We start from the raw sequence: 22,674 nt of genomic DNA, 5'->3' as shown, positions 1-22,674 counted from the left end.
ACTTTTCATCTAAACATCTTTGATTCCACTGGTTCAAACAGACTTTTCTACAGGGCAAAGACCCGGAGTAAAGTCAAATAGTATGTGCGAATACTTCTTAGTGTTTGCCTTAAGTTTCTGATGGGTGAGGTTTATTGCAGCGGGGCTGTTGGTGGATGCAAATGAGGTGACTGTCTGAATTTTGAGGACTTCATTACAGGACTTCATTACCTAGAAATCCCGTAAGGTGACGTCAGTAAACGGCACACAGCCCCAGCTGGTCTGTGATGCTTTATGCCAAAGACTATCAAGACAAGAGGGACAAGAGAGGCAAAAGGTCTAACGTTGGTGAGTCCAGCTTGCTCACTCCTGTTTAGGAGACACTTTTGGATTTCACTCTTAAGTTTGGATTTATCACTTCCTGTGCTGAGAAGATTTCCTACCAGTGACCATGCCGACACCAGAATTTCATTTGGACAAATGTGTCTCAATTAGTGGGGATGGGGCGGTCTCCACTTTGTGATTTAGGTGATAAGACTGGATTTCTACATGAAAATCTTGCATAGTGCAGTTTTAAACTAGTGATCATTATATTGTCCTGTTTAGAGAACCCCAATCACCTGACATCTCAGTAGGGTAAAACATCCCACAAAAGTATTAGTAAATCCTATATGACTGATGTCTGGTAATGCCACCGCTCACTGTCTCACTGTTATCTGGTTATATCTGCGGAAAAAACATTTTAACATTACATTAGATTGGATGAAACTTTATTGATGCCTGTGGGGAAACTGGGTCGTTGCAGCATCAAGTCATAATGGGATACACCACAAGAAAATAGATTCGAAATATAGCAAATAGTCATAATAAACATAACACAAACAACAATTACAACACTAGTTAAGTAGAAATGTAGGAATGAAACTGAATGAAAAAATGTATTACAGCATTATCAGTATGTGCAACAGTAGCACTATCGAGATAAAAGGAAAATGAATACAAAATATAGGAAAATATACCAAAAATATGAAATGTATGCATTATAAAAAAACAAAATCAAGACAAATGCAATAGCCTATATAACAAATTAGAATATGAAAAAAAACAATGTGTGAACTAGATATGTACTTTACTAGCCATCACCCTATCAAATACTCCAGATAGATCCATATGTACAGAAAAGTTGATAATGTGCAAGGACACGTGGATTTTTGTCTATTCTCATGATCACTATCATTATTAGAACATATTTATAGAGATGGAGGTAGAATAGAACTTGATCAAGAGGCTAACATGAAGGATGTTGAGTATTCTCAGCATATTCAGACAGGGGGCCCAGACTGGATCATTACATCTTAAGATGGTGCACTGCTGCCCTCTGGAGTTCACTACTACTAGATCAGAATGATTCCACATTACCTGTACTTATGCACAAGACTGATCTGTCCAAAATCTTGCTAAGTGTGGTTGCATGCCAAATCTGTTAAAACTCCATCCCAGAACCCCTGGACGCCACACCATTAAGATAACATGTTTTTTAGGGTGAGTTAGGACACACTATTTTGACAAAGGAGAGAACAGCTATCAATGTATGATGCGCAGTATTCCGGACGATAGATTGTTTGGTTAAGGTCTGATTTGATTTGCAATTATACCCCATTCACCAACAGCCGTACACCAACTCAATCAACAATATATTCTTAAAAAAAAGTCTGTAAAATATGTAGCCTTTGTTTAATACCAAACAGTTAGGCAAGATGACAAAAACAAATCAAGTGGAAGTCACATAATCATATAAACCACCACAGCAAAAGCATTAAGTAGAACGCTGGCAGCTGATGGTCTGAGAAAGGACACCGAATGCACGGCCGTGTGTGAGCCGACACCTCATCTGCTGATGTTTACGCGACTTCTGGCTGTGGGCTCGTCCATAGCAATGCGCTGTCAGGGTGGTTCAGTTGTTCCGCTACAGCTGCCCGTCACTGTTCTGTCATGTTGAACACGCCGCTCCGCACAGTGAGATGAAGAATGGCGCAGCCACACACATTACCGAGTTTCCCAAAGTTTGCAAGAGCGAAATGGAGATGTTTCCTATTGTCTCGGATTTTTTGTGTTGCACTATTTCAAGCGGCTCAGGCAAACAAACAAGGTTTGTGTTTACACAGCGCTGATTTCAACCACAGTATGTGCCGCACAACTTCAGTTGTGTGTTGTGTAGCTGGCTGTTAGCGCTTGCTTGGAAGTTAGCCTAGCTTGATAGTGCTTAGTTTGGAAATTGATAGCTAGCTTCTACTTTAGGGACGAAGACAGTTAACGTTACTTCAGAGCGATTTGATAATGGTTCTCCTATTGTCGAACATGGCTGTGGTCAAGTGGTGAGCTTTGCATGTTGGTATTCTCTTATTTACTCGGGCTGTTAGCTTAGTAGTCACTCTTGTTGTGAGTGGCTAGCTAGTGAGCAAGAATTAGTTGAGTTGAAGTCCAACCAGGACAGTTAGCTTAGCTACCTAGCTCCTCCACTTATACTGCTGCTTGTAAAACATGTTCAGCTGTCAAGTCCACCTGTTAAACGAGGATTTGGCTAGCTAGTATTGCTAGCTATTTGGTTTGTTTGGTAAATGACAAAATTGCACGTTTTTATGGTGACTAACGTTAATGTTATGATAACTGCAATCAATTCAGGTAACGTTAGCTGACTTGGGACACTAGCAATACATTGACTTGTCGTCATGTGCTTACAGAGAAGGTTGTAGTATTTGTAATGACAAGTCTAAGTCTACTGTGATTGTGAGACAAATTATTTCTGGGAACGTAGTGAAGTACAGCAGTGGAATGAGGAGCAACAGTTCCTTTTGTGAACAGCGCAGTTTGCATTGGCATCACGTTCATCGAAGCCTGTTAGTCATTCTTCCTGTTAGTAGTGCAGGAAATACGACTTTGACCCGACTTTGCCTCTCCAAGCTATGTTGTTGGACAAGTCTAATGTTAAAATATGCAATAATGAATGTTCATTATGAATATATTGGTTTACACTTATGTGGTCAGATCAAGGGGGTGTTTTCTGTTACAAGGGCTGAAGCAGTTGTAATGTATGTAGCCTATGCCATCCATGTTTTTTTTCACTGGACTTGACTGTTGATAACCCTTTGTCCACAGCTTTCATTCAGACAGACACAATTTTAGAGGTGTTTCACTTTGGCGATGAAGGCCTCCTCCAGGTAAGATGAGACCTCTGCCTTCTTGTTTATCTTCAATAAACCACACATGAATGATAATCTATCAGGTCTGTGTCAGTGGGAGTGAAGTTCAGATCAACATCCTCTGTACATCTACCTCTCTTTTCCTCTGCTAGACTCTTATCATTAGCTGGTTGTTGACAGCAAGACTATTGCGTGCCAAGGGCATTCCAGTGGCATTAAAACCTCTGTATCCACTGTCACACTGGCCATGGTGTTAAGCCCGTTTTCAACAGTGCCCTCTATTTCTTTTGAAATTCTGGTGGTAACCTGTAGCTAGAGGGATTGTGTACATGTTGTACATTTTACTTGTAATTTCTAAATTTTGAAAGAAGCTTTTATTACCATTAGGTCTGCTTTATTTGTGTGTCTTTATGTTGAATAAAACTTGCTTTCTTAGCATCTTACTGTGCTCCATTTCATAGGAACTACTTTCAGGCAGAAAAATTCTTTCTTAGCTGAGAGGCTTGAAATGAGGAGAGATGTAACCACAGGCGACTGTAGTGATTGGTGAGAAGTGCTGTCTAAGGCAGGACTTACGGTATAAACAAAAAAAGTCTAAGCAAAGTTTGTGGTGAGAGTTTTGGGTAAAACTGGCCCAGCTAGTCACATTAGCATTTGGAGAGGTATTTTTGCAATCACTTTGATTCAGCTGTGCTGCTATGGTGTTTTGCCTCCTTGTTCCATTGTTTTCTTCTTTGCCTAATGTCACAGATATTCTTGCCTCGTTTGTCCAAGAGGACAGAGACCCACATGGTCAGGTGTCTCAGTGCAATTATTTGGTGCCACCAAATAATTTCAAATAATTTCAAGTGGCATTGTTATCACAGTGAGCTAAAAGAGTAAACGCTCCAGAGTTTGAATTAACCGGAGCGGTTAATCTTGCATGCTTGGTGTGAACTCAACGCATCCTAAAACATGCTCCAGGCCTCTTTTAGCTTAACAGAGGAGGAGTAAAACGAAGTGAGAAGCCTGAAGTGTGAACACTACAAAAGCGCAAAGTAAAGCTGGGTGAAGTTTGGTGCATGGACAACCAGTAATTACTGGCTTGCCTCTTGTCAGAAAAGCTGTCAGGAAGCACATATTGATTTCAAATAATCATCAGCCTGGCACACTTGACATCTGAGATGAGCCTTTTTAGCATAGCGACAGTAGGCGGTCATACAATACTGTTGCTAGTGGTGCTGAAAGTCAGTCTTCCCCCTCCTCAGTTCTTGTTGAACCTGAGTCTATAGTGTGAATTGACTTCAGCTGACCTGCTGAAGGCATCATTCAACAGACCCTGTCTTTCCATTATTAACGGATGGCTCTCAAATCCTAAACCAGCTCCTGACAAGCTGTGGATCCTTGTATGAGTGGGGAGATAGCTGTGCACTAAATGAAAGGAATATGGATGTTCCCCCCGACCGGCTTGGTTGCTTTACACTGTGTATCGACACTAGTAACCTCAGTTACAGGCCCAAGTGGATACATATGCATGTACACCTCCATAACAGCATCAGTGAGACAGTTTACACGTGCATTTACTTTACATGCCTTTAATTCTTGTTGTCACTATTCATTGTTTGTGTCTCATGATGTCTCTTATTTGTTTTACAGACAGAGGCTGACATAAATTCATATCACCACAAAAGGTAAGACTTTAGAATATTCCCTTTTGGATGTAGGTGTTAGATCTTGATCAAATAGAATTTACAAATCATTCTTACCTTTTTTTTAACCCTCCTGGCAATTGATGGAGTTTAATTCATTCTTTTGCTGCAACTTCAGCTGAATCTGAGTCTCTGTGTTGCTCTAGTTTCACCCTCTGCTCAGAAAAAGATATGCTTTTTTCCGCCAAACAGCCAAGCGGCGCAGTGTTCAGGCGTTTCCCATAATGGACACATATATATTCGCCACCATGAATGGTGCGCAGCCTTGGTTATGTGTGGAATAAAAGTGGATGAAACCAACTCCTCTTATGTGATTGACACTTTACCAAACTGTAAAATCTCACAGGAGTGGCAGTAAAAATCTTGTAGCTGCTGAATTGAATGCTACTGAATGAATGTAGCAGGAACACTGGAAAAGTACACCAGATTTTTGAAAATGTTTCCTATGATTATTATGCTGTCTGATGTATTGTAATGTGTGCATTGTCCTGTCCTGAACAACAGTAGCCTGTCCAGGCTAATGTTATTCCTGAAAATTATGTTGAATTCCCACCATCACCTGCCACTGTTTAGGCCAGCTGTGATTTGCTTTGTAAAGGCTTTATGCCAGTGGAATATGCCCTAATAGTGCCACACCTTGTCTTATTTCCAACGTGGCCATGGCTGACTGGATGCCTTTTTTCCTTGAAGAGGGAAGAACACTAGAATTTCTTTGAGCCGTGTTGTGATTGGTTCATTGAATTAAAAGTGCATCTGTGTCAAGACCGTTTCAGAGGGGGAATGAGTTCTGTTGAAAAAGTAATTTCTGCAAAAAAAACAAAAACAAAATTAAGGTAGCATGAGGACACTTGAAGTGACTGACACGACCTCTCCTGGTGTTAACCTAGCCATTATTGCAAATAGTAAGTTGTTGACATGGAGGTGTGTGAGGGTGTCAGTGTAAGTAAGCATTTGCTTCCTCGTGCTTTAGATTCCTAGAGCCAGTTAGTCTGCCTGCTGTGCTCTGGGTTTCATCCAGTCAGTCTTCCAGATTATAGTCTGTGCTATCCTATTGCAAACAGCATGGCTAAGGGATCAAATCACCGTGGCCGTGGCCTGAAAGAAAGCTTGGGGACTCCCATCGTAAAACAAGTTAAAGTACGCAAGCCTAGTTTAGCCAGACTGCGAATGCAGCCTGTGGGGAACATTGTCTGTCAGGAACTGAAACATTTGACCCATGACTTTCTGTCCATAAATGAGACTGAGACGTAGGGCAACAATTTCAGGCTCTTGGGCAATGCCCTGTGCCCTATTGGAGTGCTCTGAATCTACACATATAGTAGACTCAGTGCATTTCATTTCAATAGGATTAATTACTTGTCTTTAACTACCGTGACAGCTGTGTGTCAAGTAGAATCCAAAACATTTTTTAATTTAGACAAATTGTGCTCTAAAATGCAAATAATTATTTATAGAAGTAATGTTTTTTTTTTATATCATAAAATATTTAGAAATCCAACCTGCATTACATACATAACCGTGACTGAAACAGGGATGATTTAATAACCAAAAGTACCTGCACCACTGCTACTTCACATTTCAGAGAAAATAAAAGCTGTGTTTTGTGAGTACTGGCAAAACTTTGCGACTGAAACGATGAGTATAACACAAGGTTTAACTCAGCATCAGTATGTTTTAGGTTTCTCTGCTTTCTATACCAGCAGTTGAGTGTCAACAATGACATAAAATTCACATATGATACCATTCATGTTATTGGTTGTTTTCAGAATGAATTAGGCTACCTCATATTCCTCATTTCTTTTCACTGGAAAATTCAATGCAGTTACTTCACTCAGTAAATGCCTGATGTATTTAGATGTATTTTTAGTAAAGCTATCTAGCAACACTGTTAGCTGTTATGTGATAATAAGGGTTAATGTCCAGTGACTGGCCTGCAGATGATTATTAGTTGCTCTGGTAAGCATATTACTGCTTTAGTTTTGTGGGCTAATAGATTCCCCTCCGCCACCTGAATAGCCTAATTTGCATAGGGTGTGTCTCTTGTTATCAACTAAATGGTGGACAGTCTATTTTTCCGTGTTTGCCTGAAGCTTTTGTTATCATTGGTAAATTTCATGTCAGTCATAATTCAAAGATGATTAACAAAGCCTCCAAGATGTCATTCACACAATCTCAACTCACTTTACCTCCAACACAAAATGGTACTACTACTTTCATTCTACGATAAGATAATCATATTAGGCACTTAACTAATAGATGTAGTCTTAAACCAAGATATATTCTTGGAATATTACGGACTGCACATTGTGGGATTAGGATTTCCAGATGTGTTTTGAAGTTGAAATTTTTTTTTTTTTTCCTCTGTTTGACCAGAAATGTTTGGCTGTATGCCACATTTTTTTTTGTAGGTTTGTCTTCATGTTAATTCATTCATTACTTCATAATTTGTAGTTTTGTCTTCATGTTAATTCATTCATTACTTCATAATTTGTAGTTTTGTCTTCATGTTAATTGTGTCTCCATGTGTTGGCACTGGTCAACAGAAATTCTCCCTCAGGGACAATAAAGATCAATTTGACTTTGACTTAATTGACTTGTTTGTTTAATAGTTAACACATCCCACTAACGGCTTGAAGTGCAGCAGATATCTATTAACCCCAGATTTGATCTTCGATGGTAGAAGTCCCCTGGCTACCATTGCTCCGTATGCAGAACTGAGTGTTTTTGTGCGTCTAGAACAGGAAATGGCTTGTGGTTGGTTGTTGCTTGGTTGCAACACTGATCAAGCCCTCATTTCCTCCAGATAGAAGGTTAGGCTACTTCACACCTCCCCGCCCTCTGCTACAACCTCCAGACTGTCTTCACAAAATACTGTGACTTGGCTTTAGCTGATGCCTAATAATAGTATAATGCATAATAATATGCCTAATGAATGTGTCTTCTTGTAGTCTGATCAGAAAAGTAAGGTCTACCTTTGAAGAAATTTCTGTGACTTCCAGTCAACCTGCATTTTCTGAGGAACTGCTCTAGAAATGGATTCACTTCATACAATTGAATGAGGTGTCCCATATATATTCCAATAAAGTCCTGTCATTTGAACCCCCTTGACTTTTTCCACATTTTGTGGTGTTACAGACTGAATACCTAACGGATTCAAATGACATTTTTTGTCAACAATCTACACAAAATATCTCTGAAGTGATGACATTTTTAAAAACAAGCTTATAAGGACGAGGTCAAACATCTCTTGACAAAGCATCGTCTGATCACACCACTTGCCTAAAGAGCAAACGACATGGTATGTCCGTCCACTAAATCAATCCGGGAGACAAGACGCAGAGTTGACCACAAGATGTTAGAAAATGTAAACAAGGCCAGTGAACCGGGAGAGGAAGGAGAAGCTTTTCCACAAGGCAACACAAGCAAGCATGTGATATTTTAGATCTGTCACAGACGCTCATGCAGTGGGGGCTGGTGTGTGAAGAATGTGACCATTCAGGCCAACAAGCCCGTTCATGCTGCGGAGTTGGTCCGTGGCGCTCAGTTTGATTGGACTACAAGCTCTAGGAAGAACCTGGCTAGTTCCAAATGTTTTTTTTGCATTTCTTAATTATGGAGCCTACTGTGCTCTTTAGAAATTGAATTCTATGGACTGTTCCTTAGACTTTATGGTGGAGTTTCTGCTCTGAGATGCATCTGGAACCTTATATAGACATATGCGTTAACTTTTAAATCATTTCCGGTCAATTAATTTAGCCACAGGTGGACTCTAACAAGTTGTTGAGACATCTCGAGGACATTCAGAGCAGTTAAGATGTACTCAATTCTAGTCACTGCAAAGGGGTCAAATATTTATTGACTCTGATTTTTAATTAATTTGTAAAAAGTTGTCAAATTAAAAATCTACTCTGACAATATGGGTTATTTTGTATAGGACGGTAATGAAAAATCCTAATTGAATCTGTTTTGAATGCAGACTGCCAGAAAATGTGTAAAAATATCAAGGGTGTTCAACACTTTCTGAAGGCATTATCTAATTATAAAGCAAGGAATCTCTGTCTGTGAGTGAGTGTGTGTGTCCTTTGCATATCTCGAGAACCGTTCGTCCGATCGACTTCACACTTGGCAGGTGTATTGCTGGGGACCCAAGGACGTGCAGTGTCGGATTTGGTGCAATTTGGACACGCGACACATTCAAATTTTACTAAACTTTGAATAAACAAGCAGACAGCACTCTGTGCAGCAGCGGGGCTCAAGTGGTACGGGCACACGCGGTTCTCAAGAAAGCTGCACTACGGGCACGAGCGGTACGGGCACGCGCGGTTCTTGAGAAAGCTGCACTACGGGCACGAGCGGTACGGGCACGCGCGGTTCTTGAGAAAGCTGCACTACGGGCACGCGCGGTTCTTGAGAAAGCTTCAAGCAGCAATTGGCCCATTCCGGACAGGCACGTTTTGAACGGGCACTGCACTAGTATTGTATTGATTGTGCATAATTGTTTAAATTGCAGGTAAAACAATCAAAGGTTCAATTGATTGATTACATAGTATTTCAGAATGCATTTGCATGCGCCTTTCATGTTGTAAATCCATGACTTGCAGTGATGCCAGTGTTTTGTAGACGCTGCCATATTGACTCCCAAATTTACTCCAAAACGGCATTCCTTCATAAACACAGACTATACAGCAAGTGACCATGAACAAGTAAACGTCTCACATGACTTAGGAAGAAAAGGATGGAGGAAGATGGAGGAGATTTAATGAAGTCCTTGGAGGATATGACCCTTCCTTACTACCACCAACATTGCTGACACCACTAAAACCTGCAGATACACTCCCCAATCTGTCATTTGCTCATGTATACATAGCCCACTACATCTTATTCACACCCCGTCTCAGTATTTGGTGAAACTCTTAAGGTGTACAAAACTGCTGATGGATTTTGGTATTTCTCTTCACAATGGAAAAATTATCCAAAAGTAAGAGAAAATGCTATTCCTGATTACTGGGCATATAAGATAACCTTGCATTTATAAATTGTTGCTACTATGTCACATCTGTCTTTATTAGTGGGCAAACGATAATATTTCTCCCCTTCCATCCTAACGCGATTATTCCAACCGGCAGCACAACATGACAGGCATTTTAATTGGTACTCGGTGAGGAAAGTGCGTTATTAATAAAATTCTATTACTGTGAATGTTTGTTTAGGGAATCAATTTTGGAGTCAATATACAGAGTAGTGATGCCACTACAAATCATGGATAAGCTTTGGTGTGAACTCTGAAGCCGTTTCAGTGTTGAGAAGCGCAGGGATCATGACACATCTCATATTTGTCAAGATCCTTTGTCCCAAATGTTCTCCATTCCGCCTAACGGCACTCTTATGTTCACCCAGTCTTGTTTTAAGTGGTTTTATGCTTTTTCCAATAATCTCCATTCCACATAAACATTTTAAATAAAAAATTGTATCCGTGGTGGTGCAGCTGATTCTGTCTCTAATGAAAAATCTCTTACCCGTCCGTGGGTGTGTGAAACTGTTTCCCCCTATAATGTTCTTGCAATGGGTGCAATTCTGGCACCTATAGCAGCCTGTCTTAGGTTGAAAATAAGGCTTAGGACGGACGTAGACCTCTTATAGGAGAAAAGAGGAGGATCTTGCAAGACTGGGTATAATTTCGGGTCTAGTACAAAAGAACAACTTGCAGGACAATTCCAGCTCCTTTTTTCCATAGTTTTTAATGTTAATTCTGAACCTGTATAGAAGATAAAAGATCTGATGTTTATGGGATGCAGACTTTGAGAAGTCATTGCATAAAATTCTTTGACCGCATGAGGAAAAATTACCTTTTTCTCAATGTATCAAATATTTTGTGTCATTGTACACAGCAAATAAAGAGCAAATTGTTATTACAGATATAGGCTATAGCTATAGCTGTCATTGCTACTCACTACAGTGTACTGCTATGCTTAACCTTGAAAGCAGTTCTGCAGACTAGTTGTTTGGTCCAGTTGGACTGTTCCACCAAATAAATGGATACTGTTGTCAGAACTGATCAGATAATGAAAATAATTTATAGAACATAACGTTTTATTAAATATAGTTAAAATGTAGATACTCATTTCATCATGAAAAGGGAGAAGAGAGTGAAAAGTATTGGGGAAAAGAGCACCAAATAAAGTTTACAGCCACTGAAAGATGATTTGTTCCCGTTTTGTGTCTTGGGGACACTGTTTGGATACTGTCAGGATGCTGTCGGATATTTATCAAAGCTGTACACTGTAATTTACATATTTATGAAGTTGTTAATTCGACTAAAAATAAAGAAATCAGATATGTATTTGAGGTCAGTTGTCTTATTGCCCTTGAAACAGTTGTGCACAATTTTGAGGCTTTCTAGTGATAGACTGATCATGATTATCAATGTGTTTGTTCAATACCAGCCTTAGTTTTTATAATCTATTAGAATGATAGCTTACAGACTTTCTGTCTACCTAAACTGGGATTTTCATTTTGTTTCTCAGTCATGGTTCATGGAGGTCCAACAGTGTGCAGGATTTCATTTAAACCAAACACTGCTGCAGCTCATAACAAATCTTAAGTAGTCCACCGCACTCAAGGAGAAGCCAGGCCAGAAATAATCAGAGAAATGAGCTGCTGTAGTGACTGGTTGGAATTAAAACCTGCAGACTTGTGGTTCGAAACCTCTGGTCTATAACACACTCTTTAATGTGACTGATTAGGCAATAGTAAAAGTGCACATTAAAGATATGAATGCAATGTATGCAATGGACGCTTTACCTGTTGTTGCCCAGAGCAGGTTTAACAGGTTTCCTGTTGCTGTGGCATGCACCTACAGTACACACGCACACACACCCACCCCCACCCACACCCACACCTACACACACTCACTCCTATGTTCCAAGCTTTTCTGAGTGATGTGTATTGTGACAGTGTGAGTGCTGTAGCAGTAACATGGACTGTAGTCAGTCCTCTGTTGTGTTGCTGACGTTACTCTGTCTGTCGCCCTCTAGTTTGCCTCTCCAGCGGGGGAACAGCAGGCCCATCCGCTTCGAGCCACCAATGCTCGACTTCCATGAACAGTGAGTAAACGTCTGTCAATTTGCATACCGCTTGCATGGACTTGGATTTCCCCATGATCATATTTCACCACTGGTGCTGCTCCATGCAGTAACCAATGTTACTGCAGATATTCATTATTCACCCTATGCTTTTATCTTATTTGTAAGTGACTTGAAGCCACCATGTGCATTTCAGAGATGTTTACTTGGAACTGATCTCTGGGTTGAGATTGGTCAACTGTACTGACCTATGCGGCGTGCCTCATGTACTTGACATGCAAACTTCTGCATCTAATACTCAGCCATACTTACATTTGCATCATGGCAGCAGTCAGCATGTGATACATGAGTGATTGTTCCCTTTCTCATGAGGCGACGAACCCAGCAAAGATCAGTGTGCAGCATTTGCAGAGGGTGTGCGTCGCTATAGGCATTATCAGTCTAGCATAGATTATATTTATCTGCTGGGTTTTTCCCATCGTAAAAAAAACCCTGTAAAAGAGCTTTGCCTTTATCAAGATTTTACAATCTCAGACCTACTAAGTAAGTAGGAAAAGCAAAGAAACATTATATATACAGTATATATTGGGATTTTTGCCTTTGTTATGACAGTTTTACAGTAGAGATAGACAGGAAAGATTAGGAGAGGGAGAGAGAGAGAGAGAGAGAGAGAGGGATGACATGTGACAAAGGTCCCGGGCCGGAATTCGAAGTTTGCATTAAATGCAAAGCACCGTTTTCCAGTAGCTCAAATCCATTTCAGAAAGATCAGGCAGAAAATGTTCTTGGTAGCCTGTAGAGTTCCACATTAAATAAAATCAGCAATTGCACATAAGAAAACATCAGTGCATTTATCTGAATTATAATGCTGTAGTTTATTCGATTGCATAAAATGTGATATTGGTATGAATTTGTGTTGATAAATTTCAGTCATCAATAGTGTCTGAGATTGTGGTTAAATGTTGGACTTGTTGGCACTGTCCTGGGGCAGATATGATTGCAATTCCTAATCAATAACGTCATCCTCAATTCCCTCTCTTCATCATTATACTTCTAGGAAACCGAAAATGTCATATGTCCCTAGTCTGTTAGTCTATGTTTCAGTGGTCCTGTGAACTTTTGGTTGTGATTCAGCGCTGTGTTCTAGCCTACTGTGGCCTTATCTACTATTATATACTGTTGTTTCTGGCATCAGTGTTTGTCTCTCTCTCTCTGTCCCCAGGCCTGTTGGCATGCCAAAAATGGAAAAAGTTTATTTGCACAACCCCAGCTCAGAAGAAATAAGCTTAATATCCATATCAGCCACAACTGCACATTTCCATGCATCTTTCTTTCAAAACAGGGTAGGTATTTTTTGCTCTATTCTTCCCCTCCCATACATTTAGCCCCCTGCCTGCTCTGACTGTTGTTAAATGTTAAAAACATTCGTCATCATGTTTAAGGTCAATTCACTTAAGCTGAATTAAAAATGTGGGTTTTATTCAGCATTAGAGAACTAAATCTTTTGCCATAAATATATAGATGTAGCCTCTATATATATATATATTTTTTTTTTTAACGTTTCTCTTATAATGCATTTTTGCGTGTAAGGATGTCCTAGTGTTTGGTGACGTCATCAAGCAACTGGAGGGCCTGGGTTCAATCCCACATGTGGCCATACATGCCGAAGTGTTAAGCAAGATAGCAAGTCTCAAGCAGAATACTACCTGCTCCATAGCTGGCTGACCCTGCACCCAACCAGAGGAAAGACAGCTATACCCTTCGGGGATTAATAAAGTAAAAATCAAACCAAAATGATTGAGAATGAAGGCTGTATGCAAAATGAATTCCATTGAATGAAGCATTGTATATTAGGGTTGTCGTGGTGGGCGGTGTTACCGGTGGCATACGGTCTTGGAGTCCACATCGGTGTTATTAGCCCCACACCGGGAATACCGTTATTTTGTATTTTGTAAAATAAAAGCACATATTCAGAGCTTCCATGTTCAAGTTAGGCTACTAAATGATAAATGGACATACTAACAACATACTGATAACTAATATCAGATCACTAATATGACAGATTGGGATGAATAGGATTAATTATTTGTCCTTACCTAGTGACAGTAATGTGTCCAGTACAATCCAATGGGAGCCTAAAGAAGGGCAATATGCCAGAATCTGCACTGCACTCACATTAACTCTCTGAGTGTTGAGCAGTGTTATAAACCTCTGATTAAAAAGTGTTACCGTTTACAAATGCTGTTAACACACGTGAGTTTGGAGAGGAATTTGAAGTTTCACTGTCATTGTAGTGAAGCTGACTTTGATAGCGCTTAGACCCTCTAGTGGCGACAGGCGGTATAACCGGTGTTGAGGAGGGAAACAACGCCGGTGTCAAAATGGCACCACCGTGACAACTCTGTTGTATATGAGGTTCTGTGTGTCAAACCATACAGGTGATCTACAAGTTGTCAATATGTTTTGCATGAATGTCACCAAGACAGTACCTGTAGATTTGTTTTCCTTGGTGATTAAAGTAACTGGACTAGTGGTGATGTTTTTAATCTTACCAACTGCTGCTTTGCTGTCTGGACACGTGACCTGACCTCCCAGTTAAGTGCTAGTTTGGCTTTGTCGGACAGAAGCCACAAGACCAAAAATTGCCAGGATGCCACTGTCTGGAGGAAACTGTCTTTTCACAGGACAGTGAAACTATTTGCCGTGCTGAACCCAGCACACTTAGTAGAGTTATCTTGTCGTATAGCCCTCCACTTGTCGGAACAGTGTTGGAGTCTTTTAGATGAAGTAAGGCTGTAAACTTAATTTTGAATCATTCAAAAGTATCTTATGACATGATTAAATGTGCACTCAAATTCGAACGAGCAGATTCAGGCTCAGTGGTGATTTCATCACTTTACATGGGATCCTCATTTTCAAATTATGGAAAAGCGTCTCAAATCCACCCATGATTTGACGAAATCCTGAAATAATTTCAGATTTATTCAGTTTTGTCTCCAAGAGCTGTATTGTCATAATGATACTCAGCATCTTCAGATACCTTTTTGTGCTTGTTCACTGATAATTGTTCTTTGTTCTTCCTCACAGATAATCCAGCCAGGAGGGAATACGTCATTTGATGTGGTCTTCTTGGCACGAGTAGTAGGGAACGTAGAGAATACTTTATTTATTAATACCTCACATCATGGAGTGTTTACATATCAGGTTGGTCTGAACATATTTTACATATTTGAACATATTTTTCCATGAATGTTAAATTTGAGCACTGTATAGCATATTAAGCTTAGAGTGAAGCGTAGAGTGATCAGTCAGTGCTGTTTTCCATTTGCGTTACTGGATGCAGGTTTTTGGCGTTGGCATCCCCAACCCATACAGACTACGGCCCTTCATTGGCGCCCGGGTGCCGGTTAACAGCAGCTTCTCACCGCTCATCAACATCCACAACCCACACAGTGAACCACTGCAGGTAACACTGCCACAGAACAAGCTGCTCATACACAAGACTTGGCTGGCCAAAGTTGGGATTTGTCAAAAATCCCAATGCCAAAGTCAGCCAATTAGAGTCTGTGGTTACAATCTTTTGACTTTCTACTATTGATTGCTTGTAATATTTCTCTTCTGGATACTTAAGCTTATTTCACTGTTGCACTCATTGTTAGGGATGCACCGATGCCACTTTTTCAATGCCGATACCGATTACGAGTATGAAAGTTTAAGTATCGGCCGATACTGAGTACTGATCCGATCCATTACTTTTACTGAACAGTGCAGGCTTACTTCCTTAGTTTGGGGTCAATGGACAAAATTATTGAGATAAAATCCTTGTTTTTCCCTCTGTTTGAGAAATACAGGCTTCTATGTGCCACAAATGCATAAAATCAAGACAGTTTGCTTTTATTTCTTACATGCTACTCATGGCTTTCAGTATCAGATTTTAGTCTTGGGTAAAATCTCCGATACCGATATTCCATTTTAGCCTGGTATCGGCACCGATACCGATTCTGGTATCGGTATCGGTGCATCCCTACTCATTGTAAGTTATTCCGGATAAGAATGACAGTCAAATTACAAGAATGTAAAGTATAATGTATGAATGCCATAGATATGATTTTTGTTTTTTTCTTTTCACATTGTTTGAAATGTTATGATGGATCATTTTAATAGTTTATGCCCCTGCCATCATCCCTTGATATCCATCTAATTCCTCCTATCATATGTGTTTTCCCATTCTTGAAAGGTTTCTTTCAGTGGCGAAACTTAATTGCACAAATGTTCTTTTATGAATTGGCAATATAATCCCATGTATCAAACCACTGAAATCAGTCATTATAAAAGAGTTAATGACTTGACTTTTTTTTTTACGTCATCCTTGACTCCACTGTATGATCACTTCAAAGAATAGGATAAAAAAAAAACGAAAAATGTTGTGTATGGCATTCACGTCATAATTAATGGTAGAAATTTGTTTTGGCTTTTGATATAAACAGAATATTTGAGAGAATCTTTGTAGTGCACTGATTTTTGGCATCAATATCAACTTTTCATAAATCACATTTGGCTTGGATTTGCTTATAAGCATATGATTAGTGTGTAAGGAGCTTGTTCTAAGTAAATAGTGTTTTGAGATGCTGTGTGCTGTCTGATGCTCTCCCAGGTAGTGGAAATGTACTCAAGTGGAGGCGACCTGCATCTGGAGCTGCCTACAGGACAGCAGGGAGGAACCCGCCAGCTATGGGTCTGTACAATCACAGTAGGACTTCTCATGGTATTTCACAATCATAGTACAGCTTGGAATCTGACGTGGGGATGGCCATTTTCTATTTCACAAATAGAGTAGTAACAAGAATTTTGGTGTCAAATTGCTCACTTGTAAACAGGAGAATGTCATAATGCATAATGCCCAAATTTCGGATTGGAACTGTGATAATATTGTGGTAATGATATGCATCCGTGCCGTTTTCATCAATGTAAAGAATAGGCATGTGTCTGTTTAACACAATGTCCTCTCTAAAAGATAGATCTATATGTGTAGCCCACCTTTCAAAACTGCCTGACCTGTCAGTGATGTGCCCAGTATTCTAAAGTGTTTTCCGTGGCAATGGTGTTATGACAGTATTCCACTATGCAAAACTGTCAAGAACGGCAAGTTGAAAATATTAATTCAGAATTGTTGAAAGAGCAGTTTTTCATGTTTTTGCCGAGAATAATGCCTAATGACACAATGTAATATGATTGTGAAGTACTAAAACCTATTTTCATACAGTGTTTGAATTCAACATTTAACATACTGTCTGGTTAGATGAGGCGGTATTTTTTGCGCGATGGTGTGCCGTTATGAATCACTTAAGGGACATGCAAATGATCTGCAAAGGTTCTGTCTGGTTTTAGCGCAGCACTCCTCATCAAAAATGGTGTTTTCTCTGACGATTTGATGTGGGGTTCTCAATCATTCAATACAGCTTCCTCTGGTTCAAACACAGTGGAACACCAACAAAGACCGTCATGCAAATCAGTTTCTGCCATCTTCACCTTCCAAAATTATTTTAAAAAGGGACCATTCACCATTATGTATTTTGGGCAGGACTTGCTTTTTATTTGAATAGTATTCAGTAATTATTGTGCAATATCCATTTAAAAGAAAAAAAAAATCATATGTCAAAAGTTAATTTCACAAATCCATTTTGGATAGTAATTTGACTATTTGTGCCCTTCCCTAATTCGTGCCTTCTCTAGTTGTATCATGTATCATGTTGTCTAATTCAGACTGTAATGTCTGTCAGTAATGCGTTGAATTGGTTTGGATTATCTAACGTACCAGTTTGACTTGACTTTTCCTTTGATTATATCATGAATTTTTACATTGTCTCTGTCTCAGGAAATTCCCCCATTCGAGACCAAGGGGGTGATGCGGGCCAGTTTTTCTTCGCGAGAAGCTGACAACCACACAGCTTTCATCAGGATCAAAACCAACGCCTCGGACCCAGACCAGTTTATAATCCTCCCTGTGGAGGTGGAAGTCACCTCAGGTATACATACTGGCTTCATGTTGCCTAGTGGGAGCTGCCCAGTACAACCACAGTCTTCTACTGTTGGCCACTGGGAGCTGCCCAATACAACCACATTCTGCTACTGCTGGCCACTGCGACTTGCCCAGTATAACCACAGTCTTCTACTGTTGGCCACTGGGAGCTGCACAGTACAACCACAGTATTCTACTGTTGGCCACTGAGAACTGCCTAGTACAGCCAGTCTTCTACTGTTGGCCACTGGGAGCGGCCCAGTCAAACCACAGCCTTCTACTTTTGGCCACTGGTAGCTACCCAGTGCAACCAGTCTTCTACTGTTGGCTACTGGAAACTGGAACAACCAGTCTTCTACTGTTGGTCACTACGGTTGGGAATCTTTGGGAATCTCAGTTTGATTAAATTTTGATTCTTGGGTTCATGATTGGATTTATACTTGATTCTCAGTGCATCATGATTATCTACACTATGCAGTTCCATACATAGATGCTAGATTGCCATTTTGAATTATTGTCTACTTGACTGCAGTAGATGGTTGAGTACATTCCAGTGAAAAAATAATTATATGTGATTAAAAAAATGTAAACCTTAAGTAACAAATTTACTTAAACTTCACATTTACTAATTAGCGTATGCAGGTGCATGTACTGCACAGTGGAACACCTCTTCCCAGGTTTTTAAAAGCATTTGTGTTGAAATTATTAAATGAAAACAGAAAAACACACGCAGTGTGCTTTGAAAAAAATGAAAGCTAGCTTATTCCTAGTTTTAAGCTCGCCACCTGTTTAGTCTGTGAAAGCTGACCTATATAACAGCTTAAAGTATCAAACCCTAGTATAATTCCCATTAGAAAGGAATAGAAGCAAGCAAACAAGGGATGGAGACACCGACAGAAAGTAGGCGAGAGAGATATTTTCATATTGAACTTACACTACTCAACCAAAGCCATCATTCCATTTGCAAATGTATTCCTACTGCACATTGAGCATGGATCACTATGTTGCAACACTGGCTCTATGGCTACCATCATGGATCACTATCTTGTTACACTGGTGCCAGGATGACTGGCGTCGTGGATCACAATCTTGCCTCACTATCTTGCTACACTGGTTCTGTGGCTACTGTCATGGATCACTATCTTTCTATGCTGCAACAACATCAATTACACATCAAAACGGCACGCTACTGTGCAGATTTGCACTTGTCTATGTTTGAAAAGCAAGTTTAAAGTAGTAATTCTAACAAAATGAACACGACTAAGATGTATCTTATTTGTGTACAATGTAGCCTACTATAAAGAGTTTATATAGTGTTATAGTTGATTCACGCATCACGTACGTAGTCAGCCACATTGCATCAATGTCTGTCTAAGTAAAAACCTAGACAGTTGTCAGACTTGACAACTGTAATAGCAATGCTCATAATATGTACTGTCTAAGAATTTGAGTAAATTTAGGTGGGAATGTGTCCCTCCTACTGTTCTGACAACCTTAAATTGTCCCCAGCACCAATTTATTGTGATATTAATTCCATATGAGTTCATTTGAACTAGCTTCATCCGCTCCACAAAGGGGAGATGTAAGTGTTAACAGTAAACGCAAATGTCCCTAACCCTTAACCCTAACCCTAATTAATATGTCTCAGTCTCTCTTCTCTACAACCAGTTCATGAGGCTGATAGTGGTAACGGCCAAAGGTCAGTGCATTGTGTTGTGTTGATGGCAGCCAGCGAACTAACGTTGACTCCAACAAAGATAGACATAGACCGGATCCCGGTGGTGATTTCACACAGATTGATTTATTGCTCATTCGTCAACACTTCGGGTCCCTGGGTGACACAAGCCCGGTCTCAAATAAATTAATAAATTATGATAAATTAACCATTTTTAATACTGGACATATACTTGTTTGTGTTTTTTGATGGATGTTGACCTGCAGTATAATTTTTTGTTAATTTCATATTTTCTCTAGTCATGATAGTACAAGTTTTGCTTCTAATGACTTACCTCTCTGTCCATAGCACCAGGGATATACTCCTCCATAGAAATGCTTGACTTCGGCACCCTACGCTCACAAGGTAACTTGCTATCACAGCTTGATATTTTCCTTCACTTAAATTTTATGCATTTTTGTTGTATCATTTTTTGTTACTACTCTTGAATTCATGATTGAATGAACCTTAAAATGCTTTTTAAGGATGACAATACAAACTACTGATCTACATGGGTACCATTTTCCTTATGTTCACAGATAAACCAAAACAATTGAATTTACATCTCCTAAATTCAGGGACAAAAGACGTACAGATTACTGTGAGTATATTGAATAAATGTGTAGAGATCGTGCAAGACGTGATATACCAGTAGACTACACACGCCACTCTACACACTGTATTTCCATTATGTATCCCTTAACATTTTATAGTGTAGTTGCAGCAGTAGAAGGCAGTGTACTGAGTGTCTAGTGTAAAATGAGCTATTTATACTGAATAGAGTGAATTTCTAATTTGTGTATTATTTTTTCAGAGCATTCGAACAAGTCCATCAAATGATGCTGTGACAATAGATTTTAAAGCAATCACGCTGAAAGCTGGAGAGAATAAATATACCAAAGTTGCAAGTATTAGTTTTGATGGTAAGTTGGAAGGAAATTCTGTGAATTTTGGGATTGGTAGATGGCATACTGCGCTATTCACCGTACAGTCCTCATTCTCTGCCTTATTCCTTTGAAATTATTTGTTTTTCACTTTTTTTCACTCAAAATTGTGAATAACCTGCATAGGAATGTAATAGCAAGCTGTCTTTTACATTGTGGTTTCTGTTTCCAGCTTCAAAAGTTCAAAAACCCTCCCAATCATCGGGTAAAATTACTGTGAAAGCAAAAGAGAAAAGCTACTCTAAACTTGAAATCCCTTACCAAGCTGAAGTTTTAGATGGGTATGTGTTCTTGCTTTTTCTTTTGTGTACAGAAATGTGTCGATTTGTTTTTTATACTTTGGAATCCATACACAATAGTTATACCCTATACAAGTAGTAAACATTGATTTGGGCTGATAAATACAGGGTTTGGGTTAGATTTGAGAAAAATAAAATAAGGCCTTAAAAGTTTGGGGAAATGAATGAAAACCCTGTGATGGATTTTTGTGTTTATATAGCAACAGTTTTAAAATGAATTTTACCATGATTTCTTGGCTTGACAAAATCATGAGTATAAAATGAGGCCTCTGTGATGTCTAATTTTGACCAGTAACATGTCTTAACCCAAAACATGCAAATTTTGAGTCCTTGAATTTCAACTATTGGACCTTGAAAGTGATTGAGAAGCCCTGGAATTTGATGTCCAAGTGAGTGAGGGAACCCTGAAAATTGTTTATAGAAAACCCGTGACAGTGCAATGAAGGCTTCCTGACAGTCCCTTAGCTGGAAGACCCTTACTGTGGCAGGTTTACATGCTTTTGGTAGTTCATCATCTTCCATCAGGACTGCCTCTTCTGCTGTAGCAATACATCTCTTGATGACTGAAAAGTCCAATTCATGATCTATTGCCACAGAAAAGCTGGCTTTGGTGGTGTTGGATTCAGCTCTGTAAGGTATTTTTTATCTTTTCTGATATTTTTCAGTTAACTGTGTAATTCTGATGACAGGTATTTGGGTTTTGACCATACGGTCACCCTATTCCACATCCGGGACAGTGTAACGGATCCCATGGTGAAGCCTATCCACCTCACCAACACCTTCCACTTTGCTATCTGCATCCACGACGTGGCCCTGCCCGATGAGGCCAATACCATGTTTAAGGTCCAAACTGTACTACATGACATTCAATTCATGTTTTTTTTTCTTTGAATAGTGGTTGACTGATTAGATTTCTTTGATTCCTTTAGATTGCAGTAATATAATCTGGTAGATATACAAGTCTACAAACCCTTTAAAATTTTCTAGTACGTATTGCGAATTGAGAATATTTGGGATGCTCTGGATTGGCGTGGATGGCGGCATGTTCCATTTTTCAACAATATCCAGCAAAATCACACAGCCTTGGAGGAGTAGTGGGACAGAAAATCGCAGGCCACAATCAACAACCCTATTTCAACGACGTGTCATGCTGTATGGGGCAAATGCTGGTTATACCAGATACTGACAGCTACCTTCATTTTCTGATTTAATGGGTTTTCATTTTAGGCTTCAAGGCAATAAAATCTCACATTTAAGCGGGTTTGTAGAGTTTTGATATCCACTGTATTTTCAAAACCCAGATTATGATTTATGAAGCTCATTTTCCAGAGGACGTGTTCCCAAACTGGCAAAAGATTTAGGAGCGTGATTCATGGTACCTGAAAATCCCTATCTGAACTTTGAGATAAAAGCACCTGTGTGACTTGAGATTCAGGTTTCCAGATAGCATGAATTCATTTTTAGCAGCATTTGCTATTAGAATACCAGTTTAGGATCCTGCATTGGCAAATCAGATCTGCCCATGCTTGTATGGATTAGATGTATTGGAAACTGATGTTTTTGTTGGTTGCCTAGGTGCTGAACTTCAGCCAGCCAGTGCTCGTCCCTCCCCAGGCATCACAGTACATCTTCTCCCTGGAGTTCAGGCCTCTGCGGCCGTCCACCCACATCGATAGCAACATGCTGCTGGTCACCAATGCCTCCAAGTTCCATCTACCCATCAGAGCCTACACTGGCTTTCTGGAGGTA

At 39.7% G+C, this 22,674-nt stretch overlaps 1 protein-coding gene across 2 annotated transcripts in view; it reads left to right on the top strand.

Annotated features, from left to right (window-relative positions):
* Positions 1 to 1,965: 1,965 nt before the first annotated feature.
* LOC139914051 (transmembrane protein 131-like) overlaps positions 1,966 to 22,674 on the top strand; it is a 48,128-nt gene continuing 27,419 nt past the window's right edge. For both annotated transcript variants that reach the window (XM_071902246.2, XM_071902245.2), the window contains exons 1-15: positions 1,966 to 2,128; positions 3,136 to 3,197; positions 4,815 to 4,849; positions 11,902 to 11,970; positions 13,172 to 13,292; positions 15,037 to 15,153; positions 15,293 to 15,415; positions 16,604 to 16,684; positions 17,825 to 17,975; positions 19,992 to 20,048; positions 20,222 to 20,283; positions 20,497 to 20,605; positions 20,799 to 20,907; positions 21,615 to 21,768; positions 22,501 to 22,671. In XM_071902246.2, coding sequence (XP_071758347.1) covers positions 2,008 to 2,128; positions 3,136 to 3,197; positions 4,815 to 4,849; positions 11,902 to 11,970; positions 13,172 to 13,292; positions 15,037 to 15,153; positions 15,293 to 15,415; positions 16,604 to 16,684; positions 17,825 to 17,975; positions 19,992 to 20,048; positions 20,222 to 20,283; positions 20,497 to 20,605; positions 20,799 to 20,907; positions 21,615 to 21,768; positions 22,501 to 22,671 — 1,542 coding nt within the window. In that variant the 5' untranslated portion in view covers positions 1,966 to 2,007. The remainder of the gene's footprint in view (positions 2,129 to 3,135; positions 3,198 to 4,814; positions 4,850 to 11,901; positions 11,971 to 13,171; positions 13,293 to 15,036; positions 15,154 to 15,292; positions 15,416 to 16,603; positions 16,685 to 17,824; positions 17,976 to 19,991; positions 20,049 to 20,221; positions 20,284 to 20,496; positions 20,606 to 20,798; positions 20,908 to 21,614; positions 21,769 to 22,500; positions 22,672 to 22,674) is intronic.

The sequence above is a fragment of the Centroberyx gerrardi genome, chromosome 21 (genome assembly GCF_048128805.1).
Source record: "Centroberyx gerrardi isolate f3 chromosome 21, fCenGer3.hap1.cur.20231027, whole genome shotgun sequence".
Classification (NCBI taxonomy): domain Eukaryota; kingdom Metazoa; phylum Chordata; class Actinopteri; order Beryciformes; family Berycidae; genus Centroberyx; species Centroberyx gerrardi.
This window is presented reverse-complemented; position numbering and strand designations above follow the sequence as displayed.